This window comes from Mixophyes fleayi, chromosome 4 (assembly GCF_038048845.1).
Source record: "Mixophyes fleayi isolate aMixFle1 chromosome 4, aMixFle1.hap1, whole genome shotgun sequence".
NCBI classification, from domain to species: Eukaryota; Metazoa; Chordata; class Amphibia; order Anura; family Limnodynastidae; genus Mixophyes; species Mixophyes fleayi.
In genome coordinates, this window is record NC_134405.1 from 71,744,633 (window position 1) to 71,769,600 (window position 24,968).

Genomic DNA, 24,968 nt, shown 5'->3' on the forward strand with positions numbered 1-24,968 from the left:
CAACCTTAAATGAAGCAGGCAGTGCAAGAACAGAACCATGTATCCACACAAATAAGAAATATATTGGATTGCAAATAGCATAAAAAAAAAATCATTGTCATAAAATCCAACTATCTGTAAGTTATTTCCTTATAAACCAGGTCTGGCCAACCTGTGGCTAAGTGTTATTATTATTATTAATTTTTATTTATAGGGCGCCACTAGGTGTCCGTGGCGCCGTACAGGGACAAACAAAATTACACTACAAGGTGAGACAGCACAGTACAGTAAACAATAATCACAGTAACTCAATGAGCTCAACGCTAGGGTAGGGGGAGGGGAGAGTCCGCATACGACGGAGCCCAGGAGGGAGGGCACGGGTGACAGGGAAACTCCCAGAGGAAGAGTGTGAGGGGAGGGAGAGGGTCCTCGAGGAGGAGGGCTGATAGCTGGAGAGCAGAGTTAAAAGTGGTGGAGACAGGAGGAGAGATGACCCTGCTCAAAGGAGCATACAATCTAAGGGGCGGGGTAGACAGACAGAGAGACACGGGGGAGGGAGGGAGAGAAGGAGGAACAGAGGATAACTATGAGGGAAGGGGAGTGAGGGGGAAGAGGCAGAAGAAAAGGTAGGAAGTTAAGTGGGAGACTGAAAGGCTTTAGGAAAAAGGTGGGTTTTTAAAGCCCGTTTGAAACTAGACAGATTAAGGCAAGTTCTGATGGAGGGAGGGAGCTTGTTCCAGTGGAGGGGGGGCAGCGCGGGCGAAGTCTTGGATACACGCATGGGAGGAGGTGATAAGGGGGGAAGAGAGGCGACGGTCATTGGCAGATCGGAGGGGAAGGGATGGAGCATGAATAGAGAGGAGGGTGGAGATGTAGGGTGCAGTGGAGTTGGCGAGGGCCTTGTATGTAAGAGTGAGGAGCTTGAAGAGGATTCTGTAGGGGAAGGGAATCCAGTGAAGGGATTGGTAAAGGGGGGAGACACGACGAGGAGCGGTGAGAAAGGAAGATGAGCCTAGCGGCTGCATTAAGTACAGAACAAATGGGGGCGAGATGTGAAATTACAAGTCCCAGCATGCTCTGCCAGCTATCGGCTGGCTATCTACTGACAAAGCATGCTGGGGCTTGTAGTTTCACAACATCTGGAGAGCCACAGGTTGGTCAAGCCTGTATAAACCATGCTTTGTACTGTCACCAGTTCAAGACTTATTTGGAAGCCTTATGTACTATATGGAATATTATAATAGATTGTAGATTAGAATATTGCCAGTAACCCCATAGTTCTGTGCCCTAAGTGAAGATCATTTTTCCTGTGGACCTTTACATTTATACTGTTGGTAAATATAATACTCGTGTCATTTAATTTAGACTGTACAATAATTCGTATACCTTCCTACTTTTAAATACAAATAAAATAAGTGGACAGCTCCTTTAACCAGCTGAGCAAATAGTATAACGTCAAAGCAATTGTCTGTGTTTGAATTCCCCTAATAATGTCGATAGCATTAAATTTAACTTTTCTTGCATATTGCAGTTCTACAAACACATTTGTTAACATTTTAGTGCTGTGTTCTTTAGATCTTCTCAAGGATGTCACTCAATACATAACAAAATGATTTATTATACAACAGTTAGTAAAAGGGGGAACAAAGCAAAAAACACAAAAAAATAATCTCACAAATTTAAAACAAGATAGACTGTGACATTATGCCAAACAATCCTGAGCAAAGTAACATCTCACAAGGAACCGGGCTCCAGAATCCTAGGCTGATCAGCTAGTACAGGTCCACATACGGTTTCAGCATAAGACTGGAGCAAGCAGGACACAACTACAAGATGTAGTGTCAGATCCAAGCAGTGGATGTGTAGCGGGAAAGACGTGCACACATCAAGTGTCCCAAGTATACGTACTGTACACCCTCCAATCACACTGCTCTCTCAGATCATGCAATAAAGTCCAGAGGTCTGTTGAACCCTCCTTTTCTGTTCATGTATTGCCTGCATTAAAGAGGGAGGAAATCAGAGAACTTACAATCAGCATTATTAGGCCTAAAAAAAAAAACCAAAAAATCTATATTGGGGCTGTATTGTTCACACCATTGCCATTAAAACGTATCTAGTAGTCAAAACCAATTTGCTTACCTAAAAATAAAAAAAATGAAGCAACTAATTGCATATTAAACAAATAATTACTAGGCTCTGGTATCAAAAACAAATTTTACCATTGACAGATCAAATTTCACGCAGCGACTGTCCCATATGTGACCAGGACAAGAAGTCAGTAGCTCTGACTCGCGTTCTTTTTTAAAGTTAAGCGTGAACAAGCACTTTCTTCCTCCTTGTTGCTGAAGGATAGAATAATATTCTCTTCTTACCCAGTTTCAACATCTCTCTTATTTATAAGATTATCTTCACTTTATTTCCCATAGCTGTTGCTTGAATAACTCAGCAATAAGTTATATGGAAGGGGGAGAAAAAACCCCCCAAACATGTATTTGAATGAAAGGGAGCGGCTATACTGCTGTGTCTATCAAAGTAAAGTGTCCAAGTGGTCAAATTAGGAGAAAAACTTTACAGGTAAATGCCATCTAGGTGTGAAATTGTAATGTAACATCCCCCTCTAGTCAGGGAGACTCTGTGATGTTACGCTGCACTACAATGTTACTTCTGGTTGGAGTTCTTCCTGACAGTACCCTTTTCCTTTAAAAAGCCCCTTTGAACATTGATATAAACAAATCCTGTGTAATACGGTCCTAAATTATATACCTGAAACAACCGATGTGTTTATACTTAAATCTTCCCAGCATAAAAAGGTGATGCTTCTCCTTCTCGCATCACTATGTGGTCATTCAGAAACCTGATGAGTGACTGGCCAGTTTCAAGGGGGACAGAAATTATTTGTCCAAATTGCAGATAGGTAGTTTCCTACTGAGAGGCAGCAACCATGACAGACACACCACTCTCTATCAATTCAGCTTTTGTCGTCGGACAGTGTCTTGGAAATGTTAGTGTGCCTATAGCTGTTAGCGGTAGTAGGAGGAGGTGGAAATATATAAACCTTATTTCAAGGAGACTACAGTGGAAAGTCAGGGCAAAACATACGCTTCAAATATGAACATTTGTTAGTTTTAGGGTTTAACTGTTCTTTTAAAATAACTCCGTGCTATTTTATTACTAGTACCTGTCATATCAGCAAACCAGATCTTACTGTAAGACGCCAATTACAGCAACCTATTTCTGTTGTCATGGGAACTAATTCCCAAGTATATTACATCATGATTTCTCCTATTCACTACATGTGACATCAGACCAGGTCTAATCCAGTTTTACCTCTGCAGATTAAATTAGGCCCATGTTGGTACTTTTTATTTCGTCACACATGAACATTGTTACCCGGAATCTTAATAGCATTATCCTGTAAGCTGTGGCTGTTACTACTGCATTGGCTCAGTCAGCAGGGCTACTTTAAAGAACTGGCATTAGGTGGGGTTCATATTTCTATTACACTGCTCTAAAATACATTTATAAAGCTTGCTGCAAAGGCAAACCTTTCTGAATGTAACATTATTAACCCAGCTAGACCATGTTACGTATGGTGGCCTGTGCCCTGTGTATAACTGTCCCAGGAACCTCCTAATACCTGCATACTGCAGTGCTAATAATACTACAGTGTACATTGCTCTATGTCTGCAGACAGTGTCAGGAAACAGGCTGGGTTCCTAAGTGAACAGTACCCGTGTAACACCACATTTCAGTATGTGAGTTGCAGGCTGCCATGTGATGTATACACTAGTTGTGCATTTCCTTTAACAGAGTACAATGCTCACAATGTGTTATTCTTTATTTGTAGACAGCTGCACAGTGTTTTTGTTCTGCACCTTGGGTACTATTGTACATATTGAGATGCACTCTCTAGGGTGGTGTCAAACAGGACCCTTGAAAGCTAGAATTTTTTAAGCAAGAAAATGGATTTGGAGTTTCTGTGACTACAGGAAGCAGCTCCGTCCCTATTATACAGGAGCGATTAAACGCTGAAGATCCTGCATGCATCTGCCACTATGAAAGCGATTGAGCGCTATGAATGTTAGCACTTTGCTAGCTGGAAACACGTTCAGGACCATCTTATAATGGTCATCTGTTCCAGAATTATAAAGGTGATAAATTGGTCACATACTATATACAGACTTAAATGCTGCGGGTAAAATGGGTGGTACAGTCATTTATATAGAAAGCAAAGAACATAATATGACAGACATAAAACTGTGACTTGCTATTAAGCATGTTATATAAATATGTCTGTTTGTACCACTAGCTATTTTGTATTTGAGGACTGTTGTGATTTTGTGATTCCAATTTAATAAACAAAGCACCTCATTGGCACAGTCACCTTTATTACAGATATTATAAAAGTCTCCTTGTGTTCTAGTTATCCATTTACACCAAATGGAAAATATCACCATAGAAGTGGATCTATAAGAACATACCAGCAATGCACATACTAGCATTGCATGCTCCTTTTAGTAGGTTAGATGTTGTGTTTGAATCATACCTGTATTTCCGCTTTTGAGACACATTTATGGCATATGCATTAACCGAGCCGTCTACTTTCCTCCCCTGAAAGAGAACACAGTAACCAGGAGTTAAGACAGACACACATTTGTCAAGTACAGATAAAGGTCACTAGCACTACAAGACCTCCATAAACAATATGCAGAAAGAGAGAACAATAGCAGCCCCGGGACTCCCATTACATAGGGGGATTGGCCAGTTATTGATTACTGCCATGTACAGATTCAGATTAATGATGGACACAGCTAGCCACGAAATAGATAAGAACAACAACATTTACACAAAGGAATTGAAATTGGATGATTGTCTAAAACAATAACATGAGCCAATAGACTTGCACACACACACTTTCTAACAAGTGATCACTTTGCAGCAATTTCAACATTCTGCTGCTGGGGGGCTTTGAGAGCACGCTTTGAAGGCTCTGTTAACAGAAGACTATGTACAAGGTTTTGTCTTGCATTTAGTTGCCATTTTTTCATAGCCCATATATAGTCATAAATCAGTTTTCTAAATAAAAGCAACAAGTGATGTACAGGTGATAACACACACATTTACTGTAGTTCGCATTTAAAAAGGTTTTACTTATTTACAATAGTGCTTAATTAGTCCTAAAGATTTACAGAGCAAGTGATCTCACAAAGAAGGACGACCACACAATGAATTACATGAAATGACACAAATATAAAAAGGTCATCTGTGAATAGCCAAAGAGTTGTGGAAAATAAATGGTATTTGATACTTAAAGACACACATTTAAAAAAAAAAATGAATAATAGCAATACAGAAATAAAAAAATAAAATTAGAACAAAAGGGAAAAAACCCAGCTTCGAGAACAAATTTCTAGGAGGTTAAGTGCCATCTTGTGGCTGAAATATATACAAAGCTTTAAGTACTTCCCTGTTGGCACTAACAAGAGGGCATTACACATATACACACAATGGGTGAAATAAGTATTGAACACAAACATTTTTCTCAGTCAATATATATTTAATGTGGCTATTGTAATGAAATTTACACCAAATGTCAACTACAACCCTTGCAATCCACACATGCAAAGAAATCAAACCATAGATGTCCATAAATTAAGTTTTGTGTAATAATGTGAAATGACACAGGGAAAAAGTATTGAACACATGAAGAAAGGTAGGTTCAAAAAGGCATGGAAAGCCAAGAAAGCAGCAGAAATCTATCAGTAATTAGAAAGCAATTCTGCCAGCTGGTTCAGCCACAACTGATGGCCTATAAAAAGGTGTCTCATTACAAAGGTGTCACACAAGAAACATCTCATGATGGGCTAAAACAGGGATTCCCAAACCCAGTCCTCAGGGACCCCTAACAGTGCAGGTTTTCCAAGTCACAAGTGAAATAATTAGTAGCACCTGTAGATCTTTCAAAATGTGTCAGTGAGTAATGAATTCACCTTTGCTCTAGCAAAGGGATATGGAAAACCTGCACTGTTAGGGGTCCCCGAGGATTGGGTTTTAGAAACACTAGGTTAAAGCAAAGAACTCTCTCAAGACCTTCGCTACCTTATTGTTGCAAAACAGACTGATGGCATTGGTTACAGAAGGATCTATAAACTGCTGAATATTCCAGTGAGCCCTGTTGGGGCCATAATCTGGAAGCCGAAAGAACGTCATTTCACTATAAACCGGCCACAACCAGGTGTACCTCGCAAGATTTCTGACAGGGAAGTAAAAAAATTATCAGAAGAAGAAGTTGTCCAAGAACCACTTGTGGAGAGCGTCAGAAAGACCTGCAATTAGCAGGCACAATTGTTTCAAAGAAAGCAATAAGTACTGCACTCAGTCGCCATGGCCTGTAAGCACACTCACCACGCAAAACTCCTTTTCCGAAGAAAAATGTTGAAGCTCGTTTAAGGTTTGCTGGAAAACATTTGGACAAGCCTGACAAATACTGGAAGAATATAGTGTGGTCAGATGAGAGCAAAATTGAACTCTTTGGATGCCATAATACACACCATGTTTGGAGGAGCAATGGCAGTGCACATCCCCCCCAAAAACACTCTACCAACAGTGAAGTTTGGAGGTGGGAACATCATGGTGTGGGGCTGTTTTTCTGCACACGGTACTGGCATACTGCATATGGTTGAAGGAAGGATGAATGGAAAAATGTACAGAGACATTCTTGATAAAAGTCTGCTGCCATCTACCAGGATGCTGAAGATGAAATGAGGGTGGACATTTCAGCAAGACAATGACACCCAAACACACAGCCAAGGACACTCTCATTTGGTTTCAGAGAAAGAATATAAAGCTGCTAGAATGGCCCAGCCAATCACCTGACCTGAATCCAATTGAAAATTGATGGAAAGAACTAAAGATCAGAGTTCATAGAGGAAGCCCACGGAACCTTCAAGATTTGAAGACTATTTGCGCTGAAGAATGGGACAAAATCACACCTAAGCAATGCATGCGACTAGTTTCTCCATACAGGAGACGTCTCGAAGCTGTCATTAACAACAAAGGCTTTTGTGCAAAGTATTAAATAAATTGCAGGAAGCATGTTTAATACTTTTTTCCCTGTGTCATTTCACATTATTACACAAAACTTAATTTATGGACATCTATGGTTTGGTGTAAATTTCACTACAATAGCCACATTAAATATATATTTACTGAGAAAAATGTTGACGTGTTCAATACTTATTTCAGTGTGTGTGTGTGTGTGTGTGTGTGTGTGTGTGTGTGTATACACACACACACACACACACACACACACACGCACACAGTGGTTGGGCAATGAATGAGGAATTTTAAAACTTTTTTTTTTATTTAAAGTTTGTACCTCAAAAATAGTGAATATGTAGTGACTATGTTCTGATTTATAGTATATGATGTGGTCATACAACATAATAGTTTCATTTAGGCAGCTTGTTGCTATAGTGTTTCACCAGGTGTCAACACACCCTGGCTAAATCACCTTCCCGACAGGAAAGCACTTGTAAAACTACGCCAAGACAAAACAGACTGCTCAAAAAAATTGCAATAGAGAACCAAAAATTGACAGGAAAATGTGATGATGATGATGATGTGGAAGAAGCAGGAGCTAACGTTTTTTAAAAACTGTTCAGAGGCGGTTGCAGAGTTTGGGTTTAGAGCTTGTCGACAAGTCAAGAAACCAAAGCGGACACCAGTAATGAGGAAAAATCATCCAGCATGGGCCAATAAATAAAATAATGGCAAATGCACACATTTAATACTTTATATAAACTTATTTTTTTTTTATCAAACTTTTACAAGAAACAAAAACATGCCTAATTCATTAAACAAACAGCAGGTTTGCAGACAGGTGCCAAGCACAAAATATATACAAAACAATGAATCCAAAGCATTCAGTAATGACACAAGCAAAATGTCCAAAAAGTTAATGAAATGAGAATCCTACGTTCCAAGGGGCAAAGATGATAAATCTTCTAAAAGCTTGTGTTTAGTTCTTATAGTAAAAATATCTGATATTCATTAGACTATACATTGCTTTATTGATTTTGAAATCACCAAACATGATCCTTTCTGTCTGTTACTAAGGAGGAGTCCGGTATAACTCCACGCCAGAGGACCCATCATTGTAAGGAACTACATCTTTGATACGGGCTTGTTATATTTGGTGAGTGCGCAACCCTGAGGGGTTTATTTTAACCCATCATCACATGAGGTGTTCCTGTCTACTTATTAGTGCACGGAGTATATAGGGACTATTTCCCCCTCCTATATCTTGCCATATATGTGGATTGCACTATGTTTTGTTTCCTCTCTCCTTTTTCTTATGAATGACCCACGAGGATTCCTGAAGGGTTTGGGACTCTTTTAGAAGATTTATCATCTTTGCCCCTTGGAAAGTAGGATTCTCATTTCATTAACTTTTTGGACATTTTGCTTGTGTCATTACTGAATGCTTTGGATTCATTGTTTTGTATATATTTTGTGATTGGCGCCTGTCTGCAAACCTGCTGTTTGTTTATATATTTTGGATAGGGTTTGGTGTTTCCCATTTTGATTGCTACAGGCTGCCTTTCATATTGTTACATTGGTTTGCGGACTTAGTCATCCTTTGTCTATATATGCCTAATTCATTGTCCAACCACTGTATACTGTTCTCTGCTGACCTTCTGCTATAATATACCTATAAAGTTTGAAAGTGTAGGCAAAATGTAATATTGTTATCTTTAAAGAAAACCTTTTATCATATTTGTAATAAGTGAACAAAAACGAACCAAAAAAAGTAAATCCATTTCTCTATGTTCCCTTCTGCTCAGGAAAGAGCATAGAAAAATAGCACTCAGGAGATGTAATGTAAGAAGATGACCACCCTGGAGTGACTATATTACGGGCCAACTCTCATCCAGATTCCCTGCATACAGAACATACTTTTTTTTTCTTGGTTCCACGAGCATGAGGATAATAATAATAATAAAAAAAAAACCAGAACTCTTTTGTACATATATATAGTTCACTAGGCTATAAGTTAAAAAAAAAAAATTAAATGGAGGAGTAACACAAAATAACAGAATTTCCTCCTATTTCTATCTTAAATGCTTAGTCCAGGTACCCCTATTGTTACACGTTGCCAACCAACAATTAGGTAACATACTAATTATAGGTTGCTGGGATTGGAACAGAGATTTCTTACACAAAGGAGGAAGCGGAGACAAAGGTAAATTATTTATATCAGAGGTTAGGAGAGGGGGGTGGGGTGGCAAGGTTAAAATGTACAGCTTGAGAGAATGCAGCCAATATTCTATAATGTAACTCAGATCCCTCTATCACCAGGACGTATGAATGTGTGTACAGCTTGAGAATGCACTCAATTCTGAAACTGTGTGTGTGGTCCTAAGGTGCATAGGTGGTAATGCACTATTCTCTACCCTGGCTAGCACTAGGGTGAGGGTGTAAGTGACCAGAGGCCCCCACTCATGTGACTGTTACAGCAATATCTGTTGTGTTGTTGTGTAGTGATGTAGTGCAATAGAAGTAACAGTACGTTTGGTACCAGACCATGTCTATCACAAAATACAACTCTTATTTACACGCCTTGTCCACTCCAGCACAATACTACAAACAGTAAAACAGATATGTACAGCTCACATACTCCTAGCTGCACAGTTCTTAAGTGAGTCCCAAGGTTATGATCATAGAAGTGTCACATTCGTTTAAATCTTGCTCAGCCGTGTTCACTCACCCCTACTCTGCAGGGGTAATATCACTCGCTTGGCTCTGGCACTATCTCTGGTGCACTCTCAGTCACAACCTACCCCTCATCTGTGGGACGACTTCTCCATTTACTTGGGCACTTTCATATTCTCTCTTGCGTAGCTTCTTCCCCTGGAGTACACTTCCCTCCAGTGTAGTTCTCAGTTCCTTCAATACACACAATGCTGCCTCCTCCTGAGATAATTCAGTATATTTCCCCTTACTGAGTTCACCTCTATCACACAGCCACACTGTGAGGTATCTCAGTATACCACCCACTGACTGATCTCACCTCTATCACACAGCCACACTGTGAGGTAACTCAGTATACCACCCACTGACTGATCTCACCTCTATCACACAGCCACACTGTGAGGTAACTCAGTATACCACCCACTGACTGATCTCATCTCTATCACACAGCCACACTGTGAGGTAACTCAGTATACCACCACTGACTGATCTCACCTCTATCACACAGCCACACTGTGAGGTAACTCAGTATACCACCCTGACTGATCTCACCTCTATCACACAGCCACACTGTGAGGTAACTCAGTATACCACCCTGACTGATCTCACCTCTATCACACAGCCACACTGTGAGGTATCTCAGTATACCACTCTGACTGATCTCACCTCTATCACACAGCCACACTGTGAGGTATCTCAGTATACCACCCACTGACTGATCTCACCTCTATCACACAGCCACACTGTAAGGTAACTCAGTATACCACCCTGATTGAGCTCACCTCTATCACACAGCCACACTGTGAGGTAACTCAGTATACCACCCCTGACTGAGCTCACCTCTATCACACAGCCACACTGTGAGGTAACTCAGTATACCACCCCTGACTGATCTCACCTCTATCACACAGCCACACTGAGGTAACTCAGTATACCACCCACTGACTGATCTCACCTCTATCACACAACCACACTGTGAGGTATCTCAGTATACCACCCCTGACTGAGCTCACCTCTATCACACAGCCACACTGTGAGGTAACTCAGTATACCACCCCTGACTGAGCTCACCTCTATCACACAGCCACACTGTGAGGTAACTCAGTATATCACCACTGACTGATCTCACCTCTATCACACAGCCACACTGTGAGGTAACTCAGTATACCACCCCTGACTGATCTCACCTCTATCACACAGCCACACTGTGAGGTAACTCAGTATACCACCCCTGACTGATCTCACCTCTATCACACAGCCACACTGTGAGGTATCTCAGTATACCACCCCTGACTGAGCTCACCTCTATCACACAACCACACTGTGAGGTAACTCAGTATACCACCCCCTGACTGAGCTCACCTCTATCACACAGCCACACTGTGAGGTAACTCAGTATACCACCCCTGACTGAGCTCACCTCTATCACACAACCACACTGTGAGGTAACTCAGTATACCACCCCCTGACTGATCTCACCTCTATCACACAGCCACACTGTGAGGTAACTCAGTATACCACCCCTGACTGAGCTCACCTCTATCACACAGCCACACTGTGAGGTATCTCAGTATACCACCCCTGACTGATCTCACCTCTATCACACAGCCACACTGTGAGGTATCTCAGTATACCACCCACTGACTGATCTCACCTCTATCACACAGCCACACTGTAAGGTAACTCAGTATACCACCCTGATTGAGCTCACCTCTATCACACAGCCACACTGTGAGGTAACTCAGTATACCACCCCTGACTGAGCTCACCTCTATCACACAGCCACACTGTGAGGTAACTCAGTATACCACCCCTGACTGAGCTCACCTCTATCACACAGCCACACTGTGAGGTAACTCAGTATACCACCACTGACTGAGCTCACCTCTATCACACAGCCACACTGTGAGGTAACTCAGTATACCACCCTGACTGATCTCACCTCTATCACACAGCCACACTGTGAGGTAACTCAGTATACCACCACTGACTGAGCTCACCTCTATCACACAGCCACACTGTGAGGTAACTCAGTATACCACCCCTGACTGAGCTCACCTCTATCACACAGCCACACTGTGAGGTAACTCAGTATACCACCACTGATTGATCTCACCTCTATCACACAGCCACACTGTAAGGTAACTCAGTATACCACCCCCTGACTGATCTCACCTCTATCACACAGCCACACTGTGAGGTAACTCAGTATACCACCCTGATTGAGCTCACCTCTATCACACAGCCACACTGTGAGGTAACTCAGTATACCACCCACTGACTGATCTCACCTCTATCACACAGCCACACTGTGAGGTAACTCAGTATACCACCCACTGACTGATCTCACCTCTATCACACAGCCACACTGTGAGGTAACTCAGTATACCACCCTGACTGAGCTCACCTCTATCACACAGCCACACTGTGAGGTAACTCAGTATACCACCACTGACTGAGCTCACCTCTATCACACAGCCACACTGTGAGGTATCTCAGTATACCACCCTGACTGATCTCACCTCTATCACACAGCCACACTGTGAGGTATCTCAGTATACCACCCTGACTGAGCTCACCTCTATCACACAGCCACACTGTGAAGTAACTCAGTATACCACTCACTGACTGATCTCACCTCTATCACACAGCCACACTGTGAGGTAACTCAGTATACCACCCTGACTGAGCTCACCTCTATCACACAGCCACACTGTGAAGTAACTCAGTATACCACTCACTGACTGATCTCACCTCTATCACACAGCCACACTGTGAGGTATCTCAGTATACCACCCTGACTGATCTCACCTCTATCACACAGCCACACTGTGAAGTAACTCAGTATACCACTCACTGACTGATCTCACCTCTATCACACAGCCACACTGTGAGGTAACTCAGTATACCACCCTGACTGAGCTCACCTCTATCACACAGCCACACTGTGAGGTAACTCAGTATACCACCCTGACTGAGCTCACCTCTATCACACAGCCACACTGTGAGGTAACTCAGTATACCACCACTGACTGAGCTCACCTCTATCGCACAGCCACACTGTGAGGTAACTCAGTATACCACCTACTGACTGATCTCACCTCTATCACACAGCCACACTGTGAGGTAACTCAGTATACCACCCCTGACTGAGCTCACCTCTATCACACAGCCACACTGTGAGGTAACTCAGTATACCACCCACTGACTGATCTCACCTCTATCACACAGCCACACAGTGAGGTATCTCAGTATACCACCCCTGACTGATCTCACCTCTATCACACAGCCACACTGTGAGGTAACTCAGTATACCACCCGCTGACTGAGCTTACCTCTATCACACAGCCACACTGTGAGGTAACTCAGTATACCACCCTGACTGATCTCACCTCTATCACACAGCCACACTGTGAGGTATCTCAGTATACCACCCGCTGACTGAGCTTACCTCTATCACACAGCCACACTGTGAGGTAACTCAGTATACCACCCACTGACTGATCTCACCTCTATCACACAGCCACACAGTGAGGTATCTCAGTATACCACCCCTGACTGAGCTCACCTCTATCACACAGCCACACTGTGAGGTAACTCAGTATACCACTCACTGACTGATCTCATCTCTATCACACAGCCACACTGTGAGGTATCTCAGTATACCACCCGCTGACTGAGCTCACCTCTGTATTATACAGTTATATTCTTAGGTAATTTGTTATATTTCCCCCTGGTGGAGCTCACATCTCTTATCATACAGTTATAATCTGAAGTAATTCAATATACCCCCTGACTGAGCTCTGCTCTGTAATATAAAAGTTATATTCTGCAGTAATTTCTCCCTTCAAATCTGACTATTACACTTCTCCATCAGTCTAATTTACCTGTCTCTAACAGACTTCTGCTGTCTTTTCTGTCTCTGACAGCTCTCTCCCTTAGTTTGCGGTCACCCTTATTGTACTTTTAAATCTGTTCCCTCTTTTATCAGAACTCTGTCTCTCCCATTTACCTGTTTCTCACACTTCTTATTCTTTATTCTATGCTTTCTATTATTTTCACTTTCTTTGTCATGATGTACTTGGGCCCCTGCGGCAGCAATCCACAGACCACCTCTAATTCTTCATGCTTATTTCAAAAGAGTATTGACAAAAAAAAGTCTATTACCTTGGTGGTGTCAAATGAGCCAAAACCCATCACCTTCATCATTTCAATCTCTTCTTCTGTTTTACCCTCAAGTTCTTCCTCTGGGGATGAAAAAAATTGTAATAAAAAAAGAAATACATTTAACTTGAGAAAACATAAAATAAATTTAAAGAGTACATACACTATGTGGACAAAAGTATTTGGCCCCACCTGTTAATTATTGATTTGAGGTGTTTCAATCAGACCCGTTGCCAGAGATGTATAAAATCAAGCACCTAGCTATGCAGTCTGCATTTGCAAACATTTGTGATACAAAATGGATAATTCTGAAGAGCTCAGTGACTGCAAGCGTGGTACTGTGATAGGATGCCACCTTTGCAATAAGATGGTTTGTGAAATTTCATCCCTGCTGGATATTCCACGGTGAACTGTAAGTGATATTATTAGAAAGTGGAAGCGTTTATGAACAAAAGCAACTCGGCCATGAAGTGGAAGACCACGTAAAATCACAGAGCAAAGTCAACGACTGCTAAGGCGCATGGTGCATAAAAGTCGTCAACTCTGCTGATTCCATAGCTCAAGAGTTTCGCACTTCCACTGGCATTAACGTAAGCACAAAAACTGTACGGCTGGAGCTTAATGGAATAGGTTTCCATGGTCGAGCAGCTGCATGCAAGCGTCATATCACCAAGACCAATGACAAGCGTCAGATGGAGTGGTGTAAAGCACACCGACACTGGACTGTGGAGCAGAGAAAACGTGTTCTGTAGAGCGACGAATCACGCTTCTCTGTTTGGCAGACAGATGGGTGAATCTAAGTTTGGTGAATGCCAGGAGAACATTACATGCCTGACTTCATTTTGCCAACTGTGAAGTTTGGTGGAGGAGGGATAATGGTATGGGGCTGTTTTTTAGGGTTTGGGTTAGGCTCCTCATCTCCAGTGAAGGGCTATCTTAATGCTCCAGCATACCAAGTCATATTGGACAATGCTATGCTTCCAACTTTGTGGCAAAAGTTTGGGGAAGGCCCTTTTCTATTCCAACATGACTGTGCCCCAGTGCACAAAGCAAGGACTACAAAGACATGGTTTTATGAGTTCAGTGTGGAAGAACTTGACTAACACACAAAGCCCTGACCTCAACCTCATAAAACACCTTTAGGATGAACTAGAATGGATATTGTGAGCCAGGCCTTTTCAAACATCAGTGCCCGACCTCATAAATGCTCTACAGAATGAATGGGCACAATTTCCCACAGAAACACTCCAACATCTTGTGGAAAGCCTTCCAAGAAGAGTGGAAGCTGTTATCACTGCAAAAGTGGGACTAACTCCATATTAAAGTATATGTATTTGAATACAAGGTCATAACAGTCCCTGTTGGTGTAATGGTTAAGTGAACACAAATACTTTTGTCCATATAGTGTATTATTTATCCATACATTAAAATCAATGTGCAGACATTACTACAGCATACAGAATATCTATAAGTTTACAGTAAGCAAAGTGGGGGTAAGACATTGCCTTTTGTAATTCGCCATCAGGAAGACTAGTGTATTAAATGATGCTTCATTCAGTTCTTAATATATACAGAAGTTAACAATGCTCTCCACAAAAAATAAAAATGTGTATAATATACATTATATATAAGAATGGGTTAAGAGGTGAGAAATGTGATTTTGCTAAGCTGACGCCATCTTGTTGCCTTATAGCCATTTTGTTCTGTTATAGCTTAAATACAATTAGATGCACCTGTTTTGTAGGAGTAATTCATTATTTGCAAGGCTATGCTTATAACCTTGGACATACCAGACAGGAGATAAGCCACCCCCCTCCCCCTTGTGGAGTATTCCTGTCTCATAATGAGAGAATGGACTAACATCTGTGGTTAAAACCTTTTGGGGCGTAGTTTTCTGTAATATGTGATTTTTGCTATATAGATAGGGACTTGTAACTAATAAAGCAGAGTTTATTGTACACTCAAACCATGCAGTGTATTTAATTCTCTCAAGCTGATGAGCTCATAACTGATAAAGTGACACTTACAGGTAAACAATCTGATTTAGATTCGACAGAGGTATAATATGGAATGGCGATACAGCATGACACCAGCACAACGTGTAAGAAGTGCAGGTACAGTTATTGTTGGTGCTGAATGAAGAGGAAACACTCCAAATATATATATATATATATATATATATATTATATATATATATATATATATATATATATATATATATATATATATATGCGTTGTTTTTGATCAATAGAGGTACATGCCTAGTATGGTACAGAGCAGCTTTGATATTAAATCTTCTAAATACCTTGAAGGCCTCCTACATAATGTGTTTTACTCCTATATTTTACTGGAATTAATAAACATACCTTCTATTAAGGAATAAAATCTACAAATATATTTGTTTTTTTAGGCACTTAAAACAATTTGCAGTAGGCTTTACTATCTCTGATATCAAAGTTCTGAGGGGCACAGCACAACTTTTGTTGAGGTTATTGAAGCTATATACCAGTGTACTAAATATGTCCAACCAAATTTATTCTCAATATGTACACCTCACCGCAGGTATGAAAACCACTGGTATTTAAAAGCAAAAAAAAATACGGCATTGGTGTGAGGAAAAATGAGGAATGTTTTCATTACTGTAACGTTTTTGTGCGCATAAACATAATTTGTGATGATACTGTAGCACCAGAGGGGCCTTAAATTCATAAATGTGAATTAAATAGCCCATACATTATAAACTATGTCTAGATAAAGTCCACAAATATAACAATTCCAAATCTAAAAACAATAAAGTCCATATGAAGAAAGCATAATCCTGATTCGCTTATCTTACTTCGCCATCTTCAGTCCAAATCATCATCCACAGATCTTAACCACTTTATTAAGCTTGCCTTATAACGTGTGCTGGTACGCACAGGAACACAGTCCCAGCACTTCTGTTAATGTCCTCCTAGCATAGCGATACGTTTTAGAGCTCCACTACTTTTTTTAATCAGCGTTTCACTTTTTTGCTTGCAAAAATTTAATTCTAATCCGGTCATCAACACCTCTGGTATCTAGACGATCTTGGCAATCACATATAAATCTTTTATGATGTCTGATGTGAGAAGATGGGGCGTCTTTATGAATTCTATGTCAAAAGTACAAAGCCATGTGATATGAGTAGCATTTACATCAACACTGCGAGAACATAACTAGTGTCTGTAGTATAGGAAGGTATATTGAACACTCTAGGTCAGTGGATCCCAAACTTTCTTAGTTTGAGGCACCCTTAGGGTATCCATAATTTTTTCAAAGCACCCCTAAGCCAAAATAATTACCAAGTAGACACCCACCTCACATACCACCAGCCCTGGCAACGGCACCCCAAGGAGGTCTCCGCGGCACCCAGTTTGGAAACCACTGCTCTAGGTAATCAAAATGTATCTACAAATTGTACAAAAGGATATAAAAGTGATCCACATATTGACACACAGGGTTGACCCAGTGTTAGCCTTTTATGTACTTTGGGTAATCAATAAAATACTGGCGTTTGGGGAAATGGTACAGTTAGAAAACAGATCTCATGTTTATTCAATCATTTAAATGTATCCCATTGTTATAAGTTAGAATCCAATTGTAGAATTCTCTATTACCGAGATATTTCTTACATTATCGTTTATATGAATCATCTTTACAAGTCATTTTAAATACAATCATGTCAATTATTACATTAGCATGAATTAACCGAGGAAATGATTCCGCTTTGAATATGGGCTGTTTTTTGGGTTTTTTTTTAGTTACAATCATGCCATTTATGCTTTTTTTTGATAAGGTTAAAAATTAAAGAAAATGTTATATTTTGCACCACAGTGGTCTCATTTGAGTCCTAATTATTTTAACAGAACTATGTACCTGGCTTTCTTAAGTCCTAAGAGTTACTTAGGAGTGCGTCCCATTTTACCGCATGGACAGCATCTGAATAGGATTGGTATGATCTGCTATTGTGGTCAAGGCTAAATTTATCACGAAACATTTAGGGCTTCACCCCGCGAATCGTCAAGCAGTTAAGTTTGTCCAATCATTATTATTATTATTTATTCATTAGGCCCCACAGGTTAAAAAGCGCCGGATACAGAAGCTAGTAACAAATAGATTAGGTAATATATATAAGTAGCACAGATGAGTGTGAGTAATGCTATGGGGACTCATACAGAGTGCAGCAAAAGAACTGACAGGACGAATGAGGGAATAAGACAGTAAACAGACGTGGGACAATAGGTAGAGAAAATCTTGCTCGCCAGAGCTTACATTCTAGAGATCATCCGTAGAGTGCCTGAATCATACCAACATTAGCCACAAAATATATACGGAAACGTTAGAGATTGGAATGGCAGAAGATAGCACTATAGAGTATATTACATTTTGCTGACATTTATCCTTAAAGTTCAACAGAATGTATAGATTTCTTTGCATGCTGACCTGTTATCTGCCTTTCCTTGGCTACTTTTGAATCTTTACCATCCTTATCATCATCACGCCTTTCCTTCAGTCTGCCAGGTGAAAGGGAACTGGACCTGTGTCTGCGTGGTGACCTGATTACAAACATAATAAGACTTTACTATTTATGCAAGGATGCCTTACTCAAATTCACTCCACAATGCCAAACCAGTGGCCCATCAATAGGTGAAGGCGTTACTCTCTCAAAGATTGTTAAAAGTATTTACTAGTCTATGTTTTGGTGCATTGTTGCACAACACCGAGGGTTGACCTTCCTCTACAGTAGACTGTTAACATTCCATCATGAAAAACACCATAGTACAGGACAAGGTGCTAATGTGATTTCAGTTACATTTTGTTTTTTGAAGGATAGGTTTGAAGCCACATATATTTAACTTCATTATCTTAACAAAAAACTAAGCAGAAAGATATAAACTAAAGAAATACGATACATAGAATAATTTAAGAAGACAGTGCTCCTTTACTCTGAGGCATGTCCGTAGTTTATCCAGGTGAAGTCTGCACATTTATAGAACATAAACAGTATTACATTCAAAAAATCTCACAGTAGAACTAGGTAAGAATTGTAAAATAAGGGAACATGGGATATTTCTCAATTATATTTTAAATATTTATTGTCAACTGCTTTGAAATCAGCCTTTTACCACACAAATCCCATCAACCTTTGTTACCTGGAGCGCCGTCTGTGTGGGGATCGCGAACGGCTTCTCCGTCTCTCCCGAGATCTGGAACGCTCTCGTCTTCTTCTTTCTCGCTCTCTAGAAGCAGATCTGGAACGCCTACGCTCTAGAACGAAAGTAAAAACATAAATAAATATGGTGTGCATAGAAATATGCCCAACAGAAAACACAAGAAAAAAAAAAAGCACTAAAATAAAAAGTTTAACCATTCTTTTGAAGATATTTCAAGGAATAAGGCATTATTATTTTAATATACAGTGTAAAATTAAATATAATGAATCATCAGTTTAATTAAACTAACATTTATAATATGTTAAAAAGATAACAAAACTATATAAGAATGTGCCAACAATGTAAAGTAGAGCATATAATTAAATGTTTTTTTATGGTCCCAGCACTTCTGCCTCACAGTGTTGGGAGTTCGATTCTCCACTATGACCTTATTTGTGTGGTGTTTGCATGTTCTCCTTGAGTTTATGTGAATTTACTCCAGATGCTCCGGTTTACTCTCCTAAAACCAGACTAGTAGATTATCTGCTGCTGAGCACAGTGGCTCAGTGGTTATCACTTCTGCCTGACAGCACTGGGGTCATGAGTTCGATTCCCGATCATGGCCTTATCTGTGTGAAATTTCTATGTTCTCCCTGTGTTTGAGTGGGTTTCCTCTGGGGGCTCCGGTTTCCTCCCACGATCCAAAAACATACTAGTAGGTTAATTGGCTGCTATCAAAATGAACCTAGTCTTTCTGTCTGTGTGTATATTAGGGAATTTAGACTGTAAGCTCCAATGGGCAGGGACTGATGTGAGTGAATTCTCTGTACAGCGCTGCGGAATTAGTGGCGCTATATAAATAGCGGATGATTTAAATTACCACTAGTGTGTGGGTGTGTGTGTGTGTGTGTAAATTTAGACTGTAAGCTCCAATGGGGCAGGGACTGATGTGACGACAAATATTTTTCTGTATTGCGCAGGAAAATTGGTGGCGCTATGTAAATAAGAGGATTGTCCCATAGGTTGTATGCTTGCAAGCAGCGCCATCTTACCGCTTTGTAGATCTGTTAATACCCAGTCTCGTTTTACTAATGCATTTGCTCTCAACAGTAAAGCGATTCAGAGAATGCTAGTGCTATATAAATATTAATAAAAACATTGTTTCAACACACTATCATGAAGGATGATTCTGTAACAGAAAGCCCGACATGGCTCAGCAGGTGTAGTGGTAGCAGCTGGCGAGCAACAGATCTCAGCTCTAGGTCTATGGACCCTTACAAGCAATAGGGCTCAGGGTATATGTGGGTGGAGGGGAACCATGGATCGGATGGGGGGGTTGTGGTATAGACCCATGCCCCCAACACACTACGTATGAACGTGCACTGGGTGAATGAGAGTACCACCGTCCATCATAACCTTTTCTCTGGTACATGTATATATCATACATCTACTGTACGGACCGTCTGTGCCCGGTGCCATCTACTGTACGGACCGTCTGTGCCCGGTGCCATCTACTGTACGGACAGTCTGTGCCCGGTGCCATCTACTGTACGGACAGTCTGTGCCCCGGCTATAACTGCCCCTCTATGCTGTACAGCTGGGCACACTAGCGGCCAGGAGCACCGCATACACCGCTCTCACCTCTCTCACCTCTCCGCCGCTCCGGGGACCGGCTCCTGCTTCGTACCATCCTTACACCAGCCCGGAAACACGGACCGAAATCTTCCTGTGCGCACTCAGCAACCTTCCGGCTAACAAAAGCTTCCGTGGAGAAAGGTTCCGGACAAATCTCACTCACGATTGCTGTGACTTGGAATCACCCTCACTTAGCATTTGTGCAAATTAAAACAATAATGATCAGGTCTAGCGTTCCATTTAAAAAAAAAAAAAAAGCAACAACAGTATAGTTATATTATTTTCAATCTGAGGGTCCGCTGACAGTGTGCAAATATTTATTTAAACTGGTATCAATGTGCCATGATACATGATGTACAGACGTGGGTGAGGTTAGCTTCTTATTCACTTTTTATTCATCCAGCTTCTTATTCAGAAAACTTTATTTTTAAACTATTAATTCAAGTTGGATCACTGATTGCACATTAGATGTTAGGGGGTCCCTTACACACATGGGTCAGGGCATGAAATCAGGTGCAAAGTGGGCACAGTCCCCATATTTTATCATTGTGAATAAGTCGCTGTAGTTTTGCAAGGGTTAAATGCCGCTGGGCCACAAATTTGATAGTGGGAATCAACACAGGGTCTGTTACATACAACATACTTGCATATTGCCTGGTCCAACACCATTATAGGCATGAAATCAGGTGGCATATTGGGCACAGGTGCCATATTTTTTTCAAGTGGGTGGGGAATTCACTAAGGTAACAGAGGATACTGATAATATTACCGAGGTAGTTCACAGTTCAGGTGGAGGAAACCGGTGGAATAGATCCAGGGGGGTGGAGGAGGGAGTAGATCCAGAAAGGAAGGATCCCGGGTGTCACTTCCTAGAACGTATGGTGTTGTTCTGTTAGAAGACACTTTGGCCATAAATGATGGTGCTCAGGACCCAGGGATAGGGTCTAAGGTCCTATAGGTGTTAGGTAATATGATGCTGAGAGAACATGAAGGCAATGCCCATCAGTTTTAGTGATGGCTCCTCAACTCATACGATTTAACACCATTAATGTGGCATTTGTGCGTTTCGACAAGCTCGTTATTTGGTCTTTGATTTTTTTAAACACGCTTGAGGTTGATTTTTTGTTTTTGGAAGAAAAGGTTGGGTACCTCACGAACATCCACAAATGGAAGGGGAGGCGAGGTCCCTCCTATTGGTCTCTTGCGTCTGAGCCATGCGGTGGAGTGGCAGTGCATTTTACTGGTATGGTAACCACGGGATTATAGAAATAAGCATGGACGGATGTATGGTTATGGATGTTGCCCTAAGGGGGCAGGTGCTGAGGCTGATAAATATCTATGGTCCACAGACCCAAAGGGGCAGGAAATGCCTTTTTAGGTAAATTAAATATTACAATTTTACAGGCCGGCCGGTTGACTTCGGGGATGATTTTCAAACCATTGTTAGGCCAAAGGATAGTGGACATCGCTGGGCTATGATGCAGGTTTTTTAGTTAGCATGGTAAGTCAGGCTGGGCTGGTAAATGTGCATATTTATCACTCTCCAGACCTCACGGGGTTCACCTTTTTTAGATAGGATTATGGAAGTTTCAGGCCTGTTACTTTCCCCTGGTCAGCACTGTACGGTGAATGGTCGAAGCTTCTTTGATGCTGTCCTTTGAGTCCCTGGATTCCGTTAAACGGTACAGGGCTGAGAAGTGTGGCAAGTACCTTCTGACGCTGGATGAATCTAAGGCGTTTGATTACGTCAATCATGAATACCTGTAGGCACTTCTTGAGAGGCATGGTCTGCCAGTGAGGGTGCTTGATTGGCTTTGCCATTTATAGGCAGGCTGAGAGCTTCCCTCTTGTGAATGGTTGGGTGGGCCTACTATTGGGGTATCATCTGGAGTCAGACAAGGTTGTCTCATGAGCCCCCTCCTCTATGTATTTGCGATTGACCCTTTTATCAGGAAGATTGAGAATGGTACAGTGAGGGGAGTGCAGCTGGCTGTGGATGTTCCCTTGAAGGTGGTGGCTTATGCTGATGATGTCACGGTTGTCTTGTCAGACGTGGTCAAGATGCACGGCATTGAAAATCTGATCTACGAATATTCTTCAGGCTCAGAGATAAACCAGGAAAAGGGTCAAGGTCTCTGGTTAGGGGAGGAAGGATGGCAGTTTTTTCCTTCCGGATGTGCTCCCTCAGGCCAGTCGAGAGGTTAAAATCTTAGGCATTTGGTTAGGGTGATAAAGGCCATCAAAATTGGGAATTGAAACTAGCAGATGCCACCACTAAGATGGAAAACTGGAAGAAATAGAAGCTGCCCTACAGAGAACGGATTGATTTGATCAAAACTTACTTGATCTTAGTTTTTTTTGTACGTCGGTTCCATATGTCTGTTTCCAGAATCATTAAGGGTCAAGGTCAGTTCCTTGTTCTTTCATTTGCTATGGGGAAACAAGTTGAACTTTATAAAGAGGAGTGTGACATACAAACCGAAGGATGAAGGTGGCCTGGGAATAGTAAAGCCAGTGCTGTTCTTTAATACTGCCTTCTTGAATCTTTGGAGTCTCTTTGGGGTCTCCCCCTCAGTGGGTAGCTGGCTTCTGAGTTTGGGTGCACCCCTTTCTCAACGCATGGTTGGATGGGGGTCCCATAAAACTCTTCAAGTTAAGCATGGTTAAGCATGGTTACCTTCTGTCCTATGTGGTTCATGGTTTGAAGGTGACAAGGAAATGGCAGATCGGGGTGGGTGAGGCAATAAACTCCTCTAGGAGTGTGCTGGAGAGGAGGATTTTGCGCACCCATTTTGATGTGCCCCTGTTACTAAAGTATTGCCCAGGTGATATGTGCTCGAAAGGTTTGTCTTTGGTGAATTCCAAGCATATTCCTCAGAAGTTTAGAGATCTCACTTGGCTTGTGTTTCACGGGAGGCTCATCATTAAGGGGAACCTGAAGCATAAGGGTGTCGATGATCTTGGTTGTCCACGGGAGGAATGTCACGGGGAGGTTTACAAGGGAGTGTCCCACGTCTTAGGCCTTCTGTGTCTTTCGGGTCTTTGTACACATGGAGTGCACGATGTTTCGTGTTCATTTGGGGCAAAATCCTTCCCTGTAGTGAGGTGGTGGATAGTATTCTGCACAAGGTTTGGAAAATAAGGGAAATAGTGGCTGGATTGATGCTATGAGCTGGGGTAGACTCTAGCGAGGGTTGGGACCTCCCTAAGTGGCATCTAGGAACTGGTACATTTAAAGTTTGTTTTCATTTTCTGACAGTACAGGGTGTGTGTGGGTGGTATTATAGCTTGATGACAGGGTTGTTGTAATGCAGAGTACTGTGTTAGGGGATGTCATGTTTCTTTGATGTATATAGATATCTTATTTGTGAAGTGATGTAGTAGGGTTTGTGGAGGGATTGTTTTTGCTGGCGCTATATAAATAAATGTTGGTGATTATGATTGTAGGAGAATTGGGTGTAGGATAATCATCATCATCACTATTTATTTATATAGCGCCACTGATTCCGCAGCGCTGTACAGAGAACTCACTCACATTAGTCCCTGCCCCATTGGAGCTTACAGTCTAAATTCCCTAACGTACACACACAGACAGAGACAGAGACAGACTAGGGTCAATTTTGATAGCAGCCAATTAACCTACCTCCAACCTACTTGGAGTGTGGGAGGAAACCGGAGCACCCGGAGGAAACCCACGCAAACACAGGGAGAACATACAAACTCCTCACAGAAAAGTCCATGGTCGGGAATTGAACTCATGACCTCAGCGATGTGAGGCAGAAGTGCTAACCACTTAGCCACCGTGCTGCCCTAATAATAATGTGAAGTTTCGTTCCTATTGGTCCTTTTTACCATTTGATGTTGTATATAGTCTATTTTATTTTGGACAAAGTAATATGATATTTTAATGTTGTTGCAATGTTTAATAAAAACATCACCTCTTGCAAAACTACAGCTACTTTTTCAAAATGATCAAAATGCTATCTGTGCCCACTTTGCCACCTGATTTCATGCCCAAACTGGTGTTGGGCAAGGCAAAATACAAGTATTTTGTATGTAACGGGCCACTCTGTTGATTGCCACTGTCAAATTTGTGGCCTAACGGCATTTAACCCTTCCAAAACTACAATGATAAAATATGGTGACTGTGCCTGCTTTTTCCACCTGATTTCATGCCCTTACCCATCATGGGTCAGGGTTAATACTATTGCAATTTGTGTAAGGGACCCTCTTTAGTGTTAAACTAATGTGAAATTAATGATC

General features: G+C 41.5%; 1 protein-coding gene across 2 annotated transcripts; it reads right to left on the reverse strand.

Moving 5' to 3' along the window:
- Positions 1-1,579: 1,579 nt before the first annotated feature.
- On the reverse strand, positions 1,580-20,821 carry SNRNP27 (small nuclear ribonucleoprotein U4/U6.U5 subunit 27). Of its 2 annotated transcripts, none has more exons than XM_075207433.1 (6): positions 20,721-20,821; positions 19,071-19,185; positions 18,361-18,473; positions 13,900-13,979; positions 4,526-4,590; positions 1,580-1,974 (listed from the first exon to the last, which is right to left on the reverse strand). In XM_075207433.1, the coding sequence occupies exons 1-6, from the start codon at positions 20,758-20,760 to the stop codon at positions 1,920-1,922; spliced, it is 468 nt and encodes a 155-aa protein (XP_075063534.1). In that variant the 5' UTR covers positions 20,761-20,821; the 3' UTR covers positions 1,580-1,919. The 2 variants fall into 2 exon arrangements, with proteins under 2 accessions (XP_075063534.1, XP_075063533.1); XM_075207432.1 differs by having other exon boundaries at positions 20,712-20,820.
- Between the last annotated feature and the right edge of the window lie 4,147 nt (positions 20,822-24,968).

Coding starts and splice junctions, on each gene's coding strand:
- SNRNP27 (XM_075207432.1), bottom strand. CDS start 20,760: ATGGTACGAAGCAGGAGCCGGTCCCCGGAGCGGCGGAGAGGTGAGAGA. Junction 18,474..19,070: donor CCACACAGACGGCGCTCCAG/GTAACAAAGGTT, acceptor GTTTGTAATCAG/GTCACCACGCAGACACAGGT. Junction 4,591..13,899: donor GCTCATTTGACACCACCAAG/GTAATAGACTTT, acceptor GTTCTCTTTCAG/GGGAGGAAAGTAGACGGCTC.